Source organism: Pundamilia nyererei, unplaced genomic scaffold, assembly GCF_000239375.1.
Source record: "Pundamilia nyererei isolate P.nyererei 1_Seehausen unplaced genomic scaffold, PunNye1.0 scaffold00134, whole genome shotgun sequence".
NCBI classification, from domain to species: domain Eukaryota; kingdom Metazoa; phylum Chordata; class Actinopteri; order Cichliformes; family Cichlidae; genus Pundamilia; species Pundamilia nyererei.
Genome location: NW_005187535.1, coordinates 990,033 through 1,005,695, shown reverse-complemented (window position 1 = coordinate 1,005,695; position 15,663 = coordinate 990,033). Strand labels below are relative to the sequence as shown.

General features: G+C 39.1%; 2 protein-coding genes across 2 annotated transcripts in view; both read right to left on the bottom strand.

The window, feature by feature from the left end:
* Positions 1-309: 309 nt before the first annotated feature.
* sid4 (secreted immunoglobulin domain 4) lies at positions 310-9,287 on the bottom strand (the record flags this gene model as incomplete). Its single annotated transcript, XM_013913480.1, has 8 exons — positions 310-820; positions 914-1,180; positions 1,281-1,460; positions 1,552-1,738; positions 1,845-2,017; positions 2,576-2,710; positions 2,793-2,948; positions 9,269-9,287. Coding segments are annotated over 8 exons (1,122 nt in total), but the record flags the coding sequence as incomplete, so codon positions are not given.
* A 23-nt stretch (positions 9,288-9,310) lies between these two features.
* The window catches only part of LOC102205737 (pre-B-cell leukemia transcription factor 1-like), an 8,677-nt gene continuing 2,324 nt past the window's right edge, over positions 9,311-15,663 (bottom strand). The window contains exons 2-7 of the mRNA XM_013913479.1: positions 10,495-10,529; positions 10,174-10,364; positions 9,978-10,068; positions 9,774-9,812; positions 9,543-9,690; positions 9,311-9,354 (exon numbers count right to left, since the gene is read on the bottom strand). Of these exons, the coding sequence (XP_013768933.1) occupies positions 9,311-9,354; positions 9,543-9,690; positions 9,774-9,812; positions 9,978-10,068; positions 10,174-10,364; positions 10,495-10,529 (548 nt within the window). The remainder of the gene's footprint in view (positions 9,355-9,542; positions 9,691-9,773; positions 9,813-9,977; positions 10,069-10,173; positions 10,365-10,494; positions 10,530-15,663) is intronic.

The window sequence follows — 15,663 nt, the reverse complement described above, 5'->3', positions numbered from 1 at the left end:
AGGCTGCTGCACAGCTGCTAGGTTGTAATTTTACTTTGGGGTTTTTTTCAGCTATTTTTTCTGTGCATTTTGGTATTTTTTGTCATTTGTGGATCTGAATCTGAAATATATTTCCTCCCATGTGGTTGTCTTGTATGTTTTTCCCCTTCAGAAGGCACCCTAATGTCTACACGGTCATTTTTACAAGCAATTTTTAGACTCTTGGATATCAAATGAGTGGTTTAACTGTTTATGATTGCATTATTATAGCTCAAAACGTGCATAGTCCTAATATAAGTACACTTCAGAAAAAAAATATTTCTTCTAATACAGATTAGACAATTTTGTTTAATATGGTATACAGTGATTTGATTCTTAACAAAGGCTTTTATAATGTTTTGTACATTAGATCAGGAACGTTTCTATCTTGTATCGTTGCATTTTGACAGTGTAAGCTAAGGAGAGGACAAGAAGGGAGGAGGACAGTGTGCAGATGCATTCCAGTGGAATTAAAAACTCCCACACATACATGCTGTTAGCTGTCAGTCGATGCAGAGTTCCAGTAAAAGCTTCCTGAAAGCTGATACGAGACAACAATAATAGTAGGAGTAAAAATTTTCTGCAAAATATGAAAATTAACCCAACATGCCTAGTAATGCCAAATGTTTAAATCTCAGCATAATTTGCTTAATCAAACATCAATGTAGATGAATCTATTTATTATTTTCTCTGGTTTCTTTCAATTAAACGCCAGAGCGTCGTCAGCATTACGATCCATTCTTGCACAAGGTGTAAGCACTGCATAGATGTTTACCAACGAGACACGCTGGGTTTTCTTAAGCTGCAAACAAAACAAAAAAAGCAAGATAGTATTAGAATCTAAAAGAAAGAGATCATTTGTAGTCATGAAACCGCTCACTTTAACTCAGCTCACCTCTTATGATCACTCTGGTTGTAGCCTCAGTGGAGCCAATGTGGTTTGTGGCCACACATTTGTATGTTCCACTGTCGCTTTGTTTAACTTTGGCTATCAGGAGCTTTCCGTCATTTGTGAGCTCTGCTGTGGGGGACAGGCTGGGCCGGCCCACCCGACTCCATGTGAACTGAATGGGATGAGTGCCGTGGGCAAGGCATTGCAACTGCAGTGCATCTCCGGGTTGGAGCCTCACCTGATCGGGTAGGATGGTGGTGTATGGGGGTGCTGTGTGGAGAGGAGAAAGATACAATTTTGCTTACCATGAGCAGTGGCGAGGACTCTGGATGTGTGGGATCTGTGTTTAAATATCCTTATGTCCACTCACTCTCCACCTCCATATCTGAGTAAGCTTCACTGTAGCCATGTATGTTAGTCGCGTTACAGATGTATTGTCCCGAGTCTTGGCGCCCCACGCTGGTTAGTGTTAGAACTCCACCATTAACTGTGTGTTTCCATGGCAGTGGAGCTCGTAGCTTGGACCAGGTGATAAGAGGAGGAGGGGAACCTAAAAGGGAAGACCAGATTTGAAGGGCAGAATGAAAACTGAGAAGCAGAACTATGAGTCATCTAAAATATGAGCATTATAGGCATCTTACCACTGGCCTGACACTCTATTGTGACTGTATGTCCCTCCACTGCCGTAATTTCAGTAGTGGTCACTGAAGCTACCGGCGACCCGGGCTCCCTCTCGACAATGATTTCAATTTTGGCCTCAGTCATCCCCTCAGTGTTTTCAGCGAGGCAAATATAAACTCCCGAGTCATCTGGATGTATCGCAGGAAACTGAGAAAACAGAATATCATTTTCTTTTTCATTCATTTGAACTATTTTTCTATCCTAAATGTGAAAATCAGTTTAACCAAAACTTGAGCACAAGTTAGTATTTCACCTTGATGGTGTTGACATCATTTTCTTCAGCGGTAACCAGCTTCAGGGTGGAGCCTTGGCGTTTCCAGGACAGCGTGGGATTTGGCCTGCCTTGGGCACGGCATTCCACCGACACGGCCTCACCTTTCCTGACTCTCAGCGGCCCCGAAGGCGTTAGTCGTACTTTAGGTGCGTCTAAAAGCAAGAAAGGGATACACTACACATACTGAAAACTCTAAATATGCCTTTTTTCCACAGCAAACAGTTGGTTATGTATGCCTACAGCACTGTAATACGTAGTTTGCTCCTATATGATGTTGGTGCCAGTGCAGAGCCAGTTCTGCTTTGGTTCCTTTAAAAGAACCAGCCCACATTTCAATATAATGTTACATAGAATTCAATAGCAGAGCTTAAACTAATTTGGGAAGAAAATCATGGCGTATCTTTGAGAGAATTTGTGGAGATAGCGGTTACCATAGCTACTGTTTCCAGCGTCGGGTCCCAACGCTGTCTGATCTCACCACCAGCACCGGTCTTTTTACTCAGTGAAACCCTAAATATTTTATTTTTAACATCAATTTTTTCCTAAAGTTTCATTAAATACTAATTTACCCTTCATTAACAAAGGTTATAGTAAATTTTTACAGGGTTATGTGTCATTGAAAACATCTGTATATAAAATGTGTTTCCAGGGAACCCACGCTTTCTGGTTTTGCACAGTTGGGAAAAACTGGACTTTGAATACAAGCTCACATTTGACGGTCAGCATAACGCTGGCGGTGCTGCGGCCGGCAGCGGAGGACACCATACAGCGGTACTGCCCGTGGTTTCCAGGTACAGCGCTAGTAACCGTGAGCACAGACCCATCAGGACCGACTTTTATGTTGTCTACAGGGAAACAGGGAGACTTAAGTTAGACCTTACAAATGCTGTACAATAGTGATTGTTTTAACATGTTGTCTGTCCTGACCTGGTAATGCTTGGTTGTTGGCCTTTTTCCACTGTACCTCGAGTGGCCGTGGGTTAGAGTCTGTCAGTTTTACATTGCACCTAAAACTGACAGACTCTCCTTTGCGCACAGTAGCAGCTCGTGGCTCCACTGAGATGACGGGAGCCTGACCAGCCACTGCACAGAGAAACACAACTATCAGCACACAGTAAATACATACTTTAATTAAATAAACTTTGTGGCCACACACTTTATTTATTATTTTAAGTATTTTAAGTAATGAATCTGCAATGACTTATAGTTCAGGCAGTCTTTTTTCTCAGAATATAAACATAATAGGGCTTTCATTGTTAATTCAGTTATATTCTATTTAGGAAATACTTGGCTTGGACATTAAATGTAGGTTGCAGTGTTTGTGCTGCTTTACGGTCATATTAGCAACAGGTCACTGAGGTTACTGTAGAGTTTAATGACTCCTGGCCAGTGTTCATGTTCACAGTTCAGAACACAGTTCACATTCAGTGTTAATTAAATTGCTGTTCCTGTAGCTATACTAGCTTTTGATGTAGTGTCAGCATATTGCAAAGAGCTCTAGATTTTATTACAAAATTCAAAAAATAAACCAGGTTATTTATAGTCACTTTGTGTGAATGATTAGTTGTTATTATTATTATTAAGTCATCCAAACTAATATAAAGTACATTTATAAAGTGCAGATTCTCTGTCATGTTCATTTTACTGCTCAATTTAGGTAATGGCTTATTTCAATTCTTTGTTCTTGCATTTTTCTAGGAACTGAGTTTGAATACTTATACTGCGTGTAAGAATACACGTACGTCTTTGTGAACCTTTTGACACATCTGGGTAAAACACAGAGTACACAAACGCGAGCCCAAAGCAAACAACCCGAACAAATACTCAGACTGAACGGGCAGTCGATGACGAAACAACAATGTACAAAAGATGATGTATTTTTCTCAATGAAGACTTTGCTGAATAACATCAGAACATTGTTAGATGTGTTTAATTTATCTAAATCACACGTGGAGTTTGAGATAGCTGTCCCTTATATTTAAGTCTGGGGAGAAAAAAGTCTGTTTCAACATGTCTGTGAAGGTTCTCAGTCATCCAGGTCATCGTAGTCAAAGGAGCTTGCAAAGAAAAGCGTCTGGACTTCTTTAAGTTACTTGAAGACGTTTCACCTCTCATCCGAGAAGCTTCTTCAGTTCTAAGGTCAAATGGTGGAGAGTCCCAGATATAAACCTAGTGGGAGTGACCCCCGCACAGAGGGACAAAAGGACCCCATGATGATTTCAACATGTTTGTTTCAACAGTTAATGCCTTTCAGTATTTTGCTTAGAAAGTACTTTTATTCCAATGGGAACTACTGCAGTCTGTGAATAATCCCCAGTGAATCTTGCAGGTATTTTTATTCCAGTGGGTTCAATCTTGTTTCAGTTAGGCCTTTAAAGTACTTAAACAGACATTGTGTTGCCATCTTCCAACAAATGCCTTTCTCCTCTTTCATTAAATCAAATGAAATGACTCACCTGAGTATATTAGAGAGAACAGGATCAGAGCCCCACGTGATAAATCCATGATGAACACAGAGCAGACTAACTTTCTCTGCTGTGCAACCTCGCTGTCTGTCTTTCTGTCTGTGCCTCTTATCACTTTCAACCTTTAACCCCTTACCAACCCCTTACCCTATTCAAATATCCTCTACAAATGCCAGTTAGCTATTAAACGGTTATATTTTTACAATCTTTTTCAGTTAATTATTTTCTGATTCTGGTGACCTGAATGATATATCTTTTGAGCCAAGACCACGCCAACTAAAACAACTAATTTCACACAGTTGACAAGCACTGAACTTGCAGGAGATATATGGGGAAAAGCACCGGAATTAGATTTAGTGAGTGTTTTATTAATTATTTATAAGTCTGTCGAACTACAGGAGGACTGTGATTTTACTGCTATGCCTTAGAGGATTATTCTGCTTTCCAAGAAAATAACATTCCTGCAGTGAAAAGCCTCCGTGTGTCTGTATTGATTGGTGAGCTTGGTGATAGTGGCTGATGAAACTGATTTTTCAGGACTGTGAAAACAGAGCTGCCCTTGTTTTTGTACTGTGTGCAGATAATGACAGTCATTTATATGGAATGTCACCAGATATCACTCATAAGAACAATATTGTTTGTCGTATTAGATAAGCTCATATCAACATTTTAATATGTAACTCTAATAGAACTACTGTTGGAATAATAAGCTGGTGGTTTTTATTGGATAAAATATAAAATGCCATGTAGCAAATAATGAGTGACATATTTACAGATCAACAAATTACTGTAACTAAAGAATAATAAAAACTGTTTTAAATTACTTGAATACTAAAAAACTAACATTCCACGGTATCAGCATGGTCATTTAGCATACAAATTATTGATTACACTGTGTAGCACTCACTTCATTATCAGATATTTCACAGAAACAGTCCACCCTGGCAGCTCTCACTCTCTAACGTAATCAGTTTGTCCTCTTACTCAAATGTCTTTTGAGGACTGATTTTCTAATCCTGGAAGAAGAGATTTTCACAACATTCTCCTGTTTTGAAATGAACATTAAATTAGCCAAAACATTAAAACCGGGATCAGTATACAGTTCTGATCTGGATGATGTGATTGCAGTTATATGGGAACGTCTGATTCACTTTTTCAGTGAATTCAGTTCTGCAGTTAATCAATCCGTATGCTTTAGTTTGGCACAAAGAAGTCACAACTTCTTTTTATACTAACCTGTGTGTGTTCAGCTGAAATCCTTGTCAGACAAACACACTACCGGTCAAAAGTTTGGACACACTTTCTCATTTAATGGTTTTTCTTTATTTTTATGACTATTTACATTGTAGATCCTCACTGAAGGCATCAAAACTACGAATGAACACATATGGAAGAATGTAGTGAACAAAAACGTGTGAAATAACTTAAGCATATTTTATATTTTTGGATTCTTAAAAACAGCCACACTTTGCTTTGATTACTGCTTTGCACACCCTTGCCATTCCCTCGATGAGCTTCATGAGGTAGTCACCTGACATGGTTTTCCAACAGTCCTCTAGGAGTTCCCAGAGATGCTGAGCATTTGTTGGCCCTTCTGCCTTCACTCTGCGGTCCATCTCATCCCAAACCATCCTGATCGGGTTTAGGTCAGGTTACTGTGGAGGCCAGACCATCACTCTCCCTCTTGGTCAAATAGCCCTTACACAGCCTGGAGGTTGTCCTGTTGAATAATACATGACGGTCCAACTGAATGCAAACCTGATGGGATGGCATGTTGCTGTAGGATGCTTTGGTAGCCATGCTGGTTCAATCTGTCTTCAATTTTGAATAAATCCCCAACAGTGTCACCAGCAAAGCACCCGCACACCATCACACCTCCTCCATTCTTTATGGTGGGAACCATGCATGTAGAGACCATCTGTTCACCTTCCTTTTCTGTGTCGCACAAAGACACGGCAGGTGGAACCGAAGATCTCAAACTAGGGCTCATCAGACCAAAACACAGATTTCTACTCGTCTATGTGTTTCTTGGCCCAAACAATTCTCTTCTGCTTGTTGCTTTTCCTTAGTAGTGTTTTCTTAGCGGCTATTAGACCATAAAGGCCTGATTCACGCAGTCTCCTCTGAACAGCTGATGCAGAGATGTGTGTGCTACTGGAACTCTGAGTGGCATTGATCTGGGCTCTAATCTGAGTTGCTGCAATTTCTGAAACTGGTTACTCAGATGAATTATCCACAGCAGCGGTGGTGATTCTTGATCTTTCCTGGGGCGGTGCTCACGTGAGCCAGTTTTGTCGTAGCGCTTGATGGATTTTGCGACTGCGCTTTGGGACACACTCAAAGTTTTAGCAATTTTCCAGACTGACTGACCTTTAGTTCTTAAAGTAATGATGGACTGTCATTTGTCTTTACTTAGATTGGTTCTTGCCATAATATGAATTATAACAGCTGTCAAACAGGGCTGTCAGCTGTGCACCAACCTGACTTCTGCACAGCACAACTGATTGTGCTCATCTGCTATTTTGAAGAATCTAAAATATAAAACACAAGTTTTGAGTTATTTATCAGTTTTTTCTTTGCTACATAATTCCATATATCTTGCTTCATATATTTGAAGTCTTCAGTATCTACATTGTACAAAGTAGTAAAAATAAAAAAATAAAAAAACGTCAAATGAGAAGGTGTGTCCAAACTTTTGACTGGTAGTGTATAAGAGATATATTTCATGATTGTAAAACATATTACCATGGTTATTTTACTGGATCAGGATAAACAAAGATCACGTTTTGGACAAGATCACTAGTCCAAAATCTATATACAAAGAATCTCCAAGAATAAATAATAAGAATTTGATTTGCTGACATTCACCACAGTGACTTTTTTTAAAGTCTGAATAAATAAAGAAAAGAGACGCCAAGAGACAATAAAATTTTGTGAGTATACATGACCTGGTTACAAAGTCCCCAGATGCCAATTTAGATGCAGTGACATGTGAATGCCCTCTAGTGGTGTGGAGAGTGGATTGCGCACAGAATTGCACACATTCTAGACCACAACCACAGGGGTTGTGGTCTAGAATGAGACCACAACCCCCCTTTCCTCATAATGGTTAAGTAAAAATAATTACCTGTTTAAAGATGAGAGAATTTGAATTTATTGAAATCATATTATACTAAGTTTGTGTCCAAAGCGACTCCACAGAAACTTGTTGAATGACAACGGCTTTATTTGTTAAGGGATGTTTGTCTTGTTATGTGCTTTTATAAAAAGAAAGAAAGATACAATCATAGCTTCAAAACCTAAAAAGAACAGCATGCATCTTTTGCTTTATTAATAGGCTACAGCGTTAAGATGAAAGGTCCACATCTGGTTTAACACCACATGCAGGCTCTAGTCCTTTTTTTAAGTTATTTTCATTTTTATGATTAAAAAGATAGTAGTGTCAGCACAATTAAAATGTGAGAGGTTAAAAGAGAATCCCAGAAAGAGGTGTACAAAAGCACCACAAATCCAAATAAAAGAAAAGTTTGGGGGAAGATCTGTCCGTGTTCGCTTGTGACGCCACTTGACGCTGGCCTAGTGGGGAAGGGATAGTAGTAGTACGTAGTACCCGGTCAGGTTCACAGTCCATCACACACATCACTGATCGCTCCCCATCAAGCTAAAATACCTATGATGAAATTCTAATCGATACTGTAGAAGGAGTAAAGATTCTTGTAAACAACAAAGGGACAGACAGCAGACGCCACTCTGCGAAATAAGTGACGTAAGCCTATCATTCATTCAAACAGATGATCTAAAAATCCTGCTTATGTGTGTTTAAATGTTCGGTCAATAAATCTGATTCTGATACAACAAAAAGCCATAGCCATGACTTTAACCACTATTAGTTTACAGCTGACGCTTCACTTTTAGTGAAATTTATAAGTACGTTTTTGGTCGATGACACACAAGATGCCAGAGAAGTGCAGACTTCAGCTTTTTTTGCAGGGTTTCACAAATATACTGCATTGACTGTTTGGAAATTACAGCCATTTTTATACAAAGTAAATACGGAATTCATTTGTAACAAAATGATATTTCAGTTTGAGCTACGATTTTTACAATGATGACGACTTTTTAGTCTTGATCTGTAATCTAATGTTAATATTCAGGAGCTGACACGGCAAGAACGATTTTAACATCAAACCTTTTGGGGGGGCTCAGCTCCCAGGTTATGCATTAATAAAAGAAGAATAGTTAATAAATTACTTGACTTTTATGTCACAAAATACTTGTTAAGGAAGTGAATAATGCTTCTGGCCAAAGTCTTCAGCCCTCTATAACTCTGGAGAAGTCAATTTAACTGTATTTGTCACAATGTTTCTTTCAAAATCAGCCTAATTAGTTGGATGGCATTGTCTAAGATTAATAACAACGAATGACATTCAGTTATGTGGCATTATTTACACTGGAAAAATCAGACTGATTGCCACCCTGATTTTTCCAGAGTCTATGTGAGCAGCACAAGTCTTATTTATTCATGACAAGCTTCACTATTGAAGAATCCAGTGCTTATGTGTGTGTGTGCCACATAAAATCAGTATGTTACGATCACAAGACATTTAAACCTGTTTTTGTTCTAACCTGTACCGTCTCCAAAAGACTCTAGAATATAACATTAAAATAAAATGACAAACAAAATTAAAATACATGATTATTGTTCATTTTAGGCTACTGCAGTTATTTTCAGGCATGTTAAAGTGAAATCTGGGGCTTCTTGAGCACCCCCTAAAATGGGTTCAAACTCGCAGTGCAGTATGGGTAAAATGTGGCTATAGCACCTGGGACACAAATAGAAGTCTCTGCAGAAAGCAAGTGGTTGTTCTTTGACCTTGTTTCATACTCTACATCTAGTAGATGAGGCTAGAACAGCAATGTGTTAGACTAACTACTCACATGGAGACAGAGAGGATGAAGAACAGCACCTCCAGTGACTCCTCAAAGCCTCCCATCAGGCGGGGTACATATTGCTGGGTATCCTCCTGTTGGCACATCGGGGGACACTTGAAGAAAATGCACACACATTTCCATAATCAAAAAAAAAAAAAAAAACAGACACCTGGTGGCTCTTCTTTGAAAGTGTGATAAATATTTTTATTTTTCTCATCTGGCCATCTTCTGAGGGTTTCCACATTTTCATTTAGAGAAAGGCAAGCTTGAGGGTGTATACCTGAGTTTGGTGTAGCTGGAGAGTTGGCTTGGCTGGAAAGCGAAGACACACTTGTCGCTGTCTTCATAGCATAAAGGCTAGCGTCCTCCTGGAACTTTGCAATATTCTTCTTATACCGAATCCTCTTGTTTCCAAGCCAGTTGGCTATCTGAAAGAATTAAGATAAGAAAAGGGAGCAAGTCAGCTGGCTTCTTTAGATTAAACCAAGTGCTATATCTGGTCTTTTTTAACCTGAGCAACAGTGATGCTGCACTTCTTGGCCAGCTCCTCCTATCATGTATATATCTATCCACTTAGCACTTTAATTCTTATTCTTATTTTATATTTTTATGACAGTATATTGCACTGAAGCACCGCAGCAATTTCCTAATGTTGTAAACCTGCTCAACATCTGGCAATAAACCCTTTCTGATTCTGATTCTGATTCTGATTGACTTCCTCATTAGGGTAAGGGTTGGCCAGATGGGAATAAAAACATTCATTCAAAATCTCTGTTGCCTGTTTGCTGAAATTCCTGCGTTTCCATCTGATGGCAATACATATATAAAACACTATTTAATTAAAAAAATGCCGGCAGACACTTGAAGACTAAACTTAAAGATGAGGCAAGGAAATAAATTTGGAAACCAACCTTGCATCCAGGAACCTGGAACGTAGGATCATGACAGCTTCACACGTGCTCTGCTTTAACTGCGTCTGGATAGCCCTGAACTTACGGTGGATGATTGAAACCATTCGCTCAATCTCTTTGGATGAGATGGGTCGCGTTCGGGACTGCTCCCTCAGCAAGTTGATCACATGGCTGGTGAATTCATTGCAAGCCTGATTGGGATGAAGGCAAAGAGTTCAGGCGTGAATGTGACCAAGAGGGCCAAAGACAAGAATTCTAACACACCTCAGTGATGTAGTCGACACCCTTGTCTGTTCACCCTAAAGTCTCTTAACAACACACCTGTTCATATTTTTCCAGTTCCGCATGATAAATCTCTCAACCCCCTCTGCTAACAGCATATTGTCCAGTCACATTATCTGAGCATTTGGAGGGTCTTCTTGTTGGACACCTTGGATACTCAGGGCTATAGAGCAGAATATAAACTGTGATGGCCACAATAGATTCGAAATAAATCAATCAAGTTCAAGACATGCAGCATGTCAAGCATCTCCACTCTTCACATATACTTCATTTTTTTCATTTTCTGACACATTTTTGAATAGTTTGTACTGAATTTAAAAACTACTTGAACTGATAAGATCTTAATATGTTCAAAATGTGGAGCATCTTTTAATCAGTGGCAAATAGAAGGTAGATACAAAAGGTCAAAAGGAGCTGACAAAAAAAAATGGGAGAATCACTCCCTATCCTGCTTGTGTGATACTGCCATCAGAATTTCAACCTCCGCTGTGTAGATTTAGAAAACAGCATGAACAGTACAGTCAACCCCAAAGACATTCAAACTTTTTAAGATTAATCTTAATATTCTGATTTGACTAGTCAGTCTCCTCTAAGCCGCATGGCTTTAAGGTGGTAATGATAGTGAAGCAATGCATTTAAATGTTGCAGAAATAAAAATTAACCAGCACAAACCAGCAACGCTGCATCAGCAGAACACTTTAATGGTTCAATTTAATTCCATTAATGCAACACCAGTTCTCAGCAGTCTTTACTTTGTACAAAGACCCTACAGTTTTAAACTGATGACCCCAACGATCAATCGCCTATGAGCAAGCATAGTTTCAATTCAGTTTGATTTATATAGTGCCAAATCACAACAATAGTTGCCTCAAGGCACTTAGTATTGTAAGGTAAAGACCTTAGTGTCTGTTGCTATGGTAGCAATGGCATCTTTCCTTATCAAGTCCAAGGAAAAGAAAATGCAAGAGACACACACACACACACTCATCTTCACCCACATGCTGTTAATTAATTAACACCAACTCTTAAGGAGCATCAAAACACTCAGTGAAAAAAATTAAAGCTCATTTGAGAGGTTGTTAATGTGCACAGTTATGCAAATCAGACGGCAATTACAAGGCAGTTTCAGGTAGCATCTCCCATTCATAGTGTCTAACAAGTGCTATGACAGCCTTCGTATCTTCACATCCAGCTTAACCTCTGCAGGAATTAGAGAAACGCACCGCAGTACACCAACGCTGTGATCACTTTATAAGGCACACCAGTGAACCGTATTACTGTAGAGCACTAGTACTACACTGGTCTCATACAACAGTATTTTTAAGATGTTCAGTATTGCATAATTAAAGTATAAGTAGATAGCAATTAGCAGACCGATGTGCCACACTGACAACTACATCACATGTAATCCAGAAACGCGATATTTAACACATTTCTAATGTAGCCGACCCGAAGTGTTTCCATGTATGTGTGTGTGTGAGCTTCTCCAAAGCCAGTAGATCACAAACAGTAAAGACCAGAGTATCCCAAACCCCCAGTTTTTCTCTGTGCCTGCACTGCTCATTTATCGCCCTCTGTGATGCTCCCTGATGATACTTTACATAATTTGCTGTGTGTAGTTGTGGATTCTGGCACATATTAATAATATGATCCAAAGAAATAAGATTAAGAATTCATACAATATAATTGGTTGGATATCATTAACAGCCACAGCTGCACACAGGCAAGCATCCTAGCTGGAGTATGAATATTTAACAGCACATTTCAAAGTGCACTTTTTTTTGACGGCCCCCAAAAGATCTTTTTTGTTCCAACAATCCTGCTGCTAGTTCTGAACTCAGCCCCGCTATTTTCCTCTCATATTTTATAAGTTTCACTTTTAGTTTGTGTTGTTCACATTCATTTAAACTACCTCTGTAAAAAAGAGCATAAAATAACAGATAAATAACAGAAGATTAACAGAAGAATTCATGCTGGTTCATTTGATTAACAAGGTCCAAAAGGACAGTTATTCATCGCAACACTTAAACGTCATTATTGTTAGTATTGTTTTACCGCATTGAAAGGTGTATCCCTAAAATTTACTGGTGAGGCATAAGAGTGCATCGTTATTTGTATTTAACAAAAAGCCAGTATTTTCCAAAATCTCAAACAACTTAGTGCAGTTTATACTGACTTGGTCATACAGAAGGTTGTGAGCTTAGCACCTCTCAGGAAAACTATAGTAAAAAGAAGTATCCTGTGTTTTTGAGAAAATAAAAGACATTTTCTTAATTAATTACCTTGCTATGTCGACATAAATAAAGTATTTTCTTATCTTAAGATGAGCTGATTGGAAAGCATATGATCACTTCTATGCTGGTTTCCAAATTCTACCAAACTATTTTTGTTACACACACGCGCGCGCGCCTTTCTTTATGTCATCTTTTCCAGCCCTCATTTTCCCCTCATGTCCGATTTTGTGAATCTGGGCTCTTAGTTTGAAAATAAGCAGGTGAGACAACTACTTACCTTGGAAACTCTGAATACTTCTTGCTGCCACCCTTAAGCTTCCTGTTTCCAAGCTAACTGAGGTAATACCAAGGAGTACGGTGCAGTTTGTACTTTTTGGGGGTGTTTTTTTTTTCAACAAGGAAAAAGTTGCCGACTGATATTAAATTACGAATCTTTCCTGCCTAGTTAAATATAGATTTGTTCACTTACTGCAAATTCAAAATGAGTTTGGAATAAATGCAGGATAAGAAAAGCAGGAGTATTATTGTGAGTCTAAAGTCACTGAGTCAGTCTTTCTTTTTCCATATAAACAATTAGACCTATTTAAACATTGCATCATCTCAACCGCTGGCACACATTCCTAATGTCAATCACCCAGATTTGATGATCCTGTTGCTCCCATGTATTTCTCAGTTAAAAGCGTCTGTTGTTATGACGCTCCTCCTGCAGTAGCACTTCTAGCCTTTTCACCATCTGAGCATTTGGAGGAGAGCATCATCAAAAATCATCAAGAAAGCCAGCAGAGAATGAGTTTTGGAAAAATACCATGGCAAACTGTTGGGGATAGAGTATGACACACTGAGCACAAGAGCAGGAGAGGGAGAAAGAGAGATGCATTAATGACAAGTTTCATGAGGACGGGAGAAAATGTAGACAAACTAGTGTACATCCTGCTTATGTGTCTCCAATCTCTCTCGCTCTCTGCCACAGACGTGTCATCTGTCATGTCATGTGAGTCACTACCTAAGATATGAATAGCAAATTAAATCTTCAAAAGGGATACAATTTATTTGCAGTCTTGTTTAAATCCCTTATCCTTACACACTGACTGACTAAGAGCCATTCAAATGTAATAAAAAGTCAACTTTAAGCCTAAAATTAACCACAATAATGAATTTGATGAGAGCAGAAGTCTTGTATTAGCATGCAATGTGTCTTTACTGGTTGATAAATATAGAAAGAAAGCTACATATGCATCTTACCTGTATTTTCTTTGATCTCACAGGACGCTGAAGAGTGCAGGCTTCATTCTGTGGCAGTTTAAAGCATGTTTCCTTTCATGGAAAATCATAGAATGTAGCAGAAAGACAAAAGAGTCTGCATTAAAAAACAATTCTTTGTTATTATCAGTCATAAAAAAATGCTCTTATCTAACAGATAAAGCCATTTTCCACAAATGAACTTTGACCCTGGAGTCTTCTGTTGATAAACCATCAGAGGTGATAACGCAGACATACTTTGCACGGTCACCTGCCCGATGCAAAGTTTTTGCTATGACTAATTGCAGCCGTGTGACAGAAACAGTAACAATACTGATCATTTTTCAGTAAATTTACAGTAAAACAAGCACCCAGAAGACAAAACCAGAGTATTTCTGGTTTTTATTTTTTTGCTAGAAAATGCTAAGTCTTTGGAAGCCAATAAAAGGAGAGGAGCTAAAATGTCTTGTTTCAGATGGTGGAAGAACGAATGGATTGCTGCCGAAGTCCAGTATTCTAAAGATTCATGAATGGCACTGTGTGTTGAAGGGGTTCCGGCAGTCTTATAAGTGAATTACAGCAGATACACGGTGAATACACTCATATAACAAATAAAAAAAGTCAGATCAAGAACTCCTTACTCAGATCAAATCCTTTCTCATTTTTTCTCTGGTTTATTTAGTCATTATTTAGCATTACTGCCACGTTGGTCAATGAATCACAGGTCACTTACAAACTCAACTTTGTATTTATAGTGAGATGATGGATCCTGTTGGTCTGGGCTATGGGATAAAGATGGAGATATTCTGAGGTGCAAAAGGATTCAGCAGTATTGGGGATTGGTAGTTTCAGTGTGTGATGAGTGAGAAGTGGAACCACCATTCAACTCGGAGGGATACCGAATCCCTCCAATCCAGTGTCTCAAATCTAATTCTCACGTTGTACCTCTGTTATTACCTGGCCTGGGCCTCATCCTCTCATCTGTGATGATCTGCTGGAGGATGTCGCCGATGTCCTGCAGCGGTTGGCAATTGTTATGGCATTTCCTATTATTGTGTGGCTCATCCACTTCCTCTCCAGTTAAACCAATATGACGCAATATCTGGTGGGCTCTGTTCTCCATACCTCCAATGTGGCACCAGTGTGGAGGGAAAGATGGGAGCAGGGTAACTACAAAGTTCTTTCTTCAAATTTCCACGCTCACAGCAAACTGAAAGATTTCCCACAAAAACGGAAAGGTAAGAGCGGTGTGGCCTCAGCAGCAAGGATACTCACTATTTACTAATATGAGAAAATAATAGCCGGGGACCAAAAGCTCTTTTTCTTTGGCAAGAGAGGGCACAGCTCACTAAATATTTTTTTTTCTGTTATTTTAATGAGCAGCGTGGCGCGCACAGGTTCTGGAGGGTGAAAAATCTCAAAGAGAAAGAAAGCAGGCTGTTTACATGGAGAGCGGTCTTGGCAACAAAATGACAACAACTGCCAAACTCGCCAACTCGTTGCTGCTTTGGAATACTCAGTCTCTTTTTCAAACGCCAATGATATACTACAGAAAACAAAACAGATACGCCAAATGACTTTCCCACTGTGTGAAACAGTTGTGTGTATTACGTTAAAGCTGGCTATCTCTTAACCTGAGAGCCTTTCTCATGCTGTCGTCTTCGCCTGCTCTCCTTTTATCCCCAAATGCCTACTTGTTCATTAAAAGGGTAAACCGACAGGGTCAGTAAACATG